We start from the raw sequence: 7,500 nt of genomic DNA on the forward strand, positions 1-7,500 counted from the left end.
TATACAAAATTAAAGCGAAATGGAGGGAGGGAGGGAGGATAGGAGGGAAAGAAGGAAGAAAGGAAGGAAGGAAGGAAGGAAGGAAGGAATATATATATATATATATATATATATATATATATATATATATATATATATATATATATATATATATAGATAGAGAGAGAGAGAGAGAGAGAGAGAGAGAGAGAGAGAGAGAGAGAGAGAGAGAGAGAGAGAGAGAGAGAGAGAGAGAGAAATATTGACAGCAAACAAAAAAATCTCTCTCTCTCTCTCTCTCTCTGCACCACCAATGCCAACAAAAAGTGCCAATGGTTTATCTGACACCATATAATGAAAACTTTATCCATGAAAGCTGAATTAATAGAAGAGTTAATTCACGTAGTGAGGGAATGAAGGTGGTGAGGCTGTGCTGGTGGTGATGCTGGTGGAGGTGGTGGTTGTAATTGTATTAGTAGTGGTAGTAGTAGTAATAGAGGCGTTGGTAGTAGTGGTGATGGTGGTGGTACTTCCCTTGTAGGCTGGAAGAGAGCAATTACTGGGCACGCGGCTTCGATTGTCCTCTGTACCACCTCCTTTACCCCCCACAGCTCCTCTTCCTCCTGCACCAGCCACCCTCACCCTCACCACCACCACCACCATATCCACCTCCTCATCCTGCCGCCTTGCATAAGTGTAGCGCGTCTCTGCTCCTTTACTTACAGGGTTAGAGCGCTACGCCTCCTCCATTTAACTCAACGTGAGGTAACCTAAGCAACGATGCGGTAACGTGACCCAAAGACTCCCTCCCGTCCACCTCGTCAGGATGAGAGACTTGTATTGTTTCTTATCCTTGTGTTAACCTCTTCAGTACCATGACACGTTTCCATATTCATCCTCGTTCTATTTGGCGATTTTAAACAGCTTCAGAAACTCATGTGAGAATTAAAATAGTGAAGACTGTGGCCATTAATCATCTGACCTCCACAGACGCTTCCTTAAGTCAATAAAATGGTCAAATCTTTCCGAAAACTCATGGTAAAACTGCGTCCAAGTACTGAAGGGATTAAACACCTATGTCCCGTCCCTCTAGTCATGCTGCATTAGACGTGTAGCCTTTAAAGAACTTAAATACTTAAAGAAAACGTGAATACTAGGGAGCGTTATCCCGTGAAAGATGAGATGTCCTCAGTAACGTTTTATACTGTTTCTCTGCCTCTCCGTTTCTGTCTCTCTCACCACGACTGGTTTCAAATATCAGAGATCATTTGCCGGGTTCTCAAGAGTGCTTCTCCTGCTAATAATGAAAAAATCGTGCTAATCTGTCACTGGAACCACAAAAAAAAAACTTTAAAAACCTGTCACTACTTACAGGCTTTTCAAAATGAGAGAGAGAGAGAGAGAGAGAGAGAGAGAGAGAGAGAGAGAGAGAGAGAGAGCATTGTTACACTCCCGGATGACAATTTATCAGTGCGGTAAAGAGGCCAGCCACACACACACACACACACACACACACACACACACACACACACACACACACACTAACAAGGTTGTGAGAATAGCGGGTACAGACATATTAAGGTTGTCTCAATTGTCCGCACTGCTACTGCTGCTGGCCTGAGAGAGAGAGAGAGAGAGAGAGAGAGAGAGAGAGAGAGAGAGAGAGAGAGAGAGAGAGAGAGAGAGAGAGCCATGCAAAGAGACAAAGGGGAAAGCGATGCAATACAAAACAACTACTACAGCAGCTAAATATTTATTACTATCACTACCATTACTAACCGTGCCATTACTATCATTATTATTATTATTATTACTATTGTTATTATTATTATTATTATCATTATTATTATTATTATTATTATCATTATTATTATTAGTAGTAGTAGTATCATCGTCATCATTATCTTGTTTCAAACATATAAAGCTCTCTCTCTCTCTCTCTTAGTAACAATAGCTAATTTTAAACGGATGCACTTTGTCTGTATGTTTGTCAGTTACACAATCAGTATCACGCTATTTAGTCAGTGAGTGAGTGAGTGAGTGCGTGAGTCAGACAGACAGACAGACAGACAGTTAGTCAGCGTCAATTGTTCACATGGAAAGTTCGTTAGAAAATCAGTCAGTAAGTCACCCACAGTATGTGTACTGCAGCCTGTAGTGCAACCGCTCTATCAGTCAGGCAAAGAATCAGTCAAACACTTCCTCAGTCAGTGGGTAGGTCAGTCAGTCAGTCAGTCAGTCAGGCAGTCATATTGATGGTCAGTCAGACAACCGTACCTTTCTTCCTCTTCCCCTCAACCACCCCCTGTCCTGTGCCCTCTTTCTCCTTCCTGTCTCTCTCTCTCTCTCTCTCTCTCTCTCTCTCTCTCTCTCTCTCTCTCTCTCCGTGTTTGCAAAAGATGGATATGAATGAGATGAATATTATGATTATGTGAGGAGGAGGAGGAGGAGGAGGAGGAGGAGGAGGAGGAGGAGGAGGAGGAGGAGGAGGACACCGAAAGCAGAACACCAAATTAAGGGCACGAAAGAAGAGGAAGATGAACATCAACAACAACAACAACAACAACAACAACTATTACTACTACTACTACTAACTATAAAAGAAATGAATGATTCAGAATACTGGTTAACTCTTGCATTAAAAAGATGAACAGACAGAATATGGACGAAAGAAAGTCTTGTGTTGTTGTTACTACTACTACTACTACTACTACTACAAGCACTCATACTCACCCACAGGCGCGTTATCCAGCAGTATCAGGTCATAGGCAGCCTGGTAACCCACACGATAGTTTGTCCTAGCCCCGGCATCCCACTGAACCACCACCGTTCTATCCGGCGTGGTGGAAGAGCCAGGCCGCCCTACCTCCACGACGGTGCCCGCGTGTCCTGCCCCACCATCCTGCTCCGCCCACTTCCAATCAGGCCCCCTCACCACCCTCAGGCCAACCTCCGCCAGCCCCATTGCCTCGTCACGTTAGGTTAGGTTAGGTAAGGTGTGTTGGTGTCACCGCCGCCCGCCGCTACCTGTTGTTTATTGGGAATAGATGGGAAATATTTAAAGGATGATAACACACAGGTAAATAAATATCAATAAAATTACTTGGACTTAAATCTGATTAAATAGAGAAATAAAAGAAGTGCAGTGCGTTATTTAAGATGTAAAGTGTGATCTCTCTCTCTCTCTCTCTCTCTTTCTTATGGTTTATTATTCTTTCCATTTCTATTTCTAATATTTTATTTATTTTTTTTTGTTTAACTTCTGCATTTTCTCTTTTCTTAATTACTTATGTGTGTGTGTGTGTGTGTGTGTGTGTGTGTGTGTGTGTGTGTGTGTGTGTGTGTGTGTGTGTGTGTGTGTGTGTGTGTGTGTGTAATTTTTAAAGAAACTTCTAATCTTTTTAAAACTTTACGTAGGTAGGTACTTGAGTCTCCTCCTCCTCCTCCTTCCTTCCTTCCTTCCTAATTATAATCTCTCTCTCTCTCTCTCTCTCTCTCTCTCTTCGTCTTCCTCCCTCCCTCACTCCCTCTCTTTTATATTCTTTACTTCTTTTTCCTCCCTCCTTACTTCTCTCTTCCTTTCATCACAGCTCCTCTCTTCCTTTTACTCTCTCATTTCTCTTTTCCTAGTTCCTCTTTTTTCACCATCCTCCCTCTCCCTCCTTTCTTCCTTCTTTTCACCTCCTTTTATCCTTCTTTCTTGCTCTTCCTCTTTAGTTTCTCTCTTTCTTTCTTCTCTTCTCCCTTCCCTACCATTATTTCTTCCTTCCTCCTCCTTCTCCACGCCTCTCATCCTTCTCCCTTTAATTAATCTCACCTTTCTTCCTTCTTCATCCTTTCTTCCTTCGTCTCCATATTTACTACACCCTCTCTCTCTCTCTCTCTCTCTCTCTCTCTCTCTCTCTTCCCCTACTCTAAGCTGACTCAGTACTCCTTTCCCTCCTCCTCCCTACCCCTCCCCTGAACTGACTCACGGGTGGGTAAGCTCACCGTGCAGCAGGAGTGGGCGTCAGCAGGTCAGCAGGTCAGCAGGTGAATTACATCTTGGTGATGGTCTGAGGTCAGCAGCCTACGTGGTGTGTTCTATAAGGTTGTTTCAGCTTTGCACTGTCATTATCACTGCCGCCATCATCACTGTCACTGTCACTGTCACTGTCACTTATGGGGATGGTGTTACTTTCTTTCATGTAATTGTTTTTGTTGTTGTTGTTGTTGTTGCTTGTGGTTTGCGGTTTGTTGGTTGGTTTTTATTTTTTTTACGGTTATATGCGCACTGTAGTAGTAGTAGTAGTAGTAGTAGTAGTTTGCTAAGTTACCACCAGTACTGTTCTTCTCACTGTTAAGTACGTGTTATTGCAAGTTCACGCAAGTCATCAGGTGTCACTTTAGTAGTAGTAGTAGTAGTAGTAGTAGTAGTAGTAGTAGTAGTAGTAGTAGTAGTAGTAGTAGTAGTAATTTGCTTCACTGCTGTTCCAAATCTCTCACTGAAACTTTCTTTTTTTTCCTCATCCACCTACTTTTCCCTTCCCTTTCCTTCACTCCACCAGACACAGTGGTGAAGTTTATTTTCTCACAAAATTTATGAAGGTTTCTCCGTTTTTTCCTTCTTTTTAAAAGTTTTTTTTCCACTTTTATTTTTATTTTTGTTTCGCTCACTTTTTACTATTTTTTTATTCAATCTCTCTGGGTTTATTTCCGCCCTTATCCACAGCTTCACTAAGGGTGTTTTTCCAGTGACGTGGTGTTGTGATGGTCGTTGCGGATCCTGTCAACTCTTATTCCCTCCTTGGTTCTTCCTGCAACACAACACAACACTGGTGAGTGGTCTGCACACACACACACACACACACACACACACACACACACACACACACACACACACCAATTGTTTATTTCAATGGTGCTAGTAGTAATAGTAGAAATAGAAGTAGTACTAGTAAATATAGTAATAGTAGTAGTAGTAGTAGTAGTAGTAGTAGTAGTAAGAGAAAAATAAAAATAATAAATGACAATGATAATAATGATGATAATAATGATAATAATAATAATAATAAGAAGAAGAAGAACATTAATTATAATAGTCATAATGATGATGATGATGATGATGATGATGGTGATGATGATGATGATAATAATAACAATAATAATAATAATAATAATAATAATAATAATAATAACAACAACAACAACAACAACAACAACAACATAATAGTAATAATAGTAGTAGTAATAATAATAATAATAATAATAATAATAATAATAATAATCTCAATGAGAGAGAGAGAGAGAGAGAGAGAGAGAGAGAGAGAGAGAGAGAGAGAGAGAGAGAGAGGAAGTGGGCAGTGGGCGGATCACACCTTCACTGGGCTGCAGCAGCAAAGGTCAGAGGTCACAAAGAGGGAAAGCCTGGCTGGAATCATGACAAAAGTGTGTGTGTGTGTGTGTGTGTGTGTGTGTGTGTGTGTGTGTGTGTGTGTGTGTGTGAGAGAGAGAGAGAGAGAGAGAGAGAGATATGGTCTCTCTCTCTCTCTCTCTCTCTCTCTCTCTCTCTCTCTCATTGTTGAAGTTTTCATGCTATTGTTATAATAATAATAATAATAATAATAAAAATAATAATAATAATAATAATTATTATTATTATTACTATTATTATTACTACCATTATCATTATTACTATTATTATTATTATTATTATCATTAATATTATTATCAGTAGTAGTGGTGGTGGTGGTGGTGGTGGTGGTGGTGGTGGTGGTATTTTGGGGAAAATATGTGAAAATACAACAACAACAACAACCAAGACGATAAAAGAAAAGATAATATAGAGGAAATATAAGGAGGAAAAAGAGAAGGAAATGAAGGAGGAGGAGGAGGAGGAGGAGGAGGAGGAGGAGGAGGAGGAGGAGGAGGAGGAGGAGGAGGAGGAGGAAGAGGGTGTGGGGATCGGGAGATGTTGCTTGCGGTATCCAGCCCCGTGTATCAAAGTATTAACCAAGACAAGAGCTCCAAGACAAAGAATCTGAGACGAAGAAAAATGGGATGCATTCTCAAATATCTCGGCTTCTCTTCTATACCACTTATTAATAGGCTCTTTTTGACGCTGTTCTGGCTTTCAAGGGTGTGTTCATGGTTCTACGGGTAGCTTAATAGGTTCTAGTGGAAGTTGTAGGGGTTTCTCGTGGTTCTAGTGACAATTTAAAACGTTCTAGTCAAAGTTGTAGTTTTCAAGGGTGTTTTCATGGTTCTAGTAACAATTTAAGAGGTTCTTGTTGAAGTTACAGGAGTTTTCAAAGGTGTTTTCATGATTCTAGGAGTAGTTTAAGAAGTTATAGACCGTTATTGGGAATTTTCAAAGATTTTCACTGTTCTATGGTTATTCTACGAGAATCTAGTTGAAGTTATTGTGGTTTTCAATGGCGTTTTCATGGTTATAGTGGCAGTTTAAGAGGTACTAGTTGACATTATTGTGGTTTTCAAGGATTCAGTGATAGTTTAGAAATTCTAATGAAAATTATCAGGATTTTCAAGGGTGTTTTCATGGTTCCAGTGATGATTTAAGAGTTTATAGTGAAAAATTTGGGGTGTTTAAAGGATTTTCATGATTCTGCGGATATTTCAAGAGCTTTCAGTTGAAGTTATTGGATTTTAGGGATAGTTTAGTTCTAGTAACAGTTTATGAGTTCAAGTGGAAGTTATCGAGGTTTTCATAGCAATAGTTTGGCTCTAGTGGAAGGTACTGAAGTTTTTAAAGATATATTAATGTTTCTAGGGATGGCATAGTTGCAGTTAGTAGAGTTTTAAAAGGAATGAGGGTTTAACGGGGCTGGTGGAGGTAACTGAGTTTTTCAGTGATATTTCCTTGTGATAGTTTAACAGGGTCGAAAGGAAGTGACTGGGCTTTTTTATGTATTCAGTAGTTAAACACGAATTTCTGCATTAATGATAGAAAGAAAGACATGAAAACTTGATTAATTATCACCGCGACTTTTGAAAATGAGCAAACAAAGGGTTTCAAAACACTGCGCAGGAAAGACGAGAAAAAAACAAAACGAGGAAAACCAAACCGGGTGACGCAATGACAAAAACACAGATAGACGTAGGGAACACGAACCGACAACATATAATGCACAACAACATGCACCTCTTATTAAAATGTAGGAACTGAAGAAGGTGAAACACTAATGATAAATATAATGAAAATAACACTATAATAACTGTAACACTATAATGATAATATAATAAAAATATATTCACTCTGATTTATACATTAAGATGAAGAGGAAAGACATAAACATATAAGAAAGACAGGCATTAGTGGTAGTGGTGGTGGTGGTGGTGGTGGTGGTGTTAAGTATGTTATGTAATGTAAGATAACGTAAAGTAAGATTTGGTTACGTAAGTTAAGGTTTAGTTTTTGTTTGTGTGTTTTGGTTTGGTTTTGTTAGATAAGGTAAGGTAAGGAAAGGAAAGGTAAGGTAAGGTAAGGAAAGGTTCTTATGGTAAGTGAAGGAAGAGATTAAC

The 7,500-nt window shown here is 39.6% G+C and overlaps 1 protein-coding gene across 3 annotated transcripts in view; it reads right to left on the minus strand.

Annotated features, from left to right (window-relative positions):
* Positions 1 to 7,500, minus strand: part of LOC123506995 (E3 ubiquitin-protein ligase MIB2-like) — a 43,205-nt gene that overhangs the window by 22,248 nt on the left and 13,457 nt on the right. For all 3 annotated transcript variants that reach the window (XM_045259488.1, XM_045259489.1, XM_045259487.1), the window contains exons 2-3: positions 3,970 to 4,775; positions 2,713 to 3,006 (exon numbers count right to left, since the gene is read on the minus strand). In XM_045259488.1, coding sequence (XP_045115423.1) covers positions 2,713 to 2,944 — 232 coding nt within the window. In that variant the 5' untranslated portion in view covers positions 2,945 to 3,006; positions 3,970 to 4,775. The remainder of the gene's footprint in view (positions 1 to 2,712; positions 3,007 to 3,969; positions 4,776 to 7,500) is intronic.

The sequence above is a fragment of the Portunus trituberculatus genome, chromosome 21, assembly GCF_017591435.1.
Source record: "Portunus trituberculatus isolate SZX2019 chromosome 21, ASM1759143v1, whole genome shotgun sequence".
NCBI classification, from domain to species: domain Eukaryota; kingdom Metazoa; phylum Arthropoda; class Malacostraca; order Decapoda; family Portunidae; genus Portunus; species Portunus trituberculatus.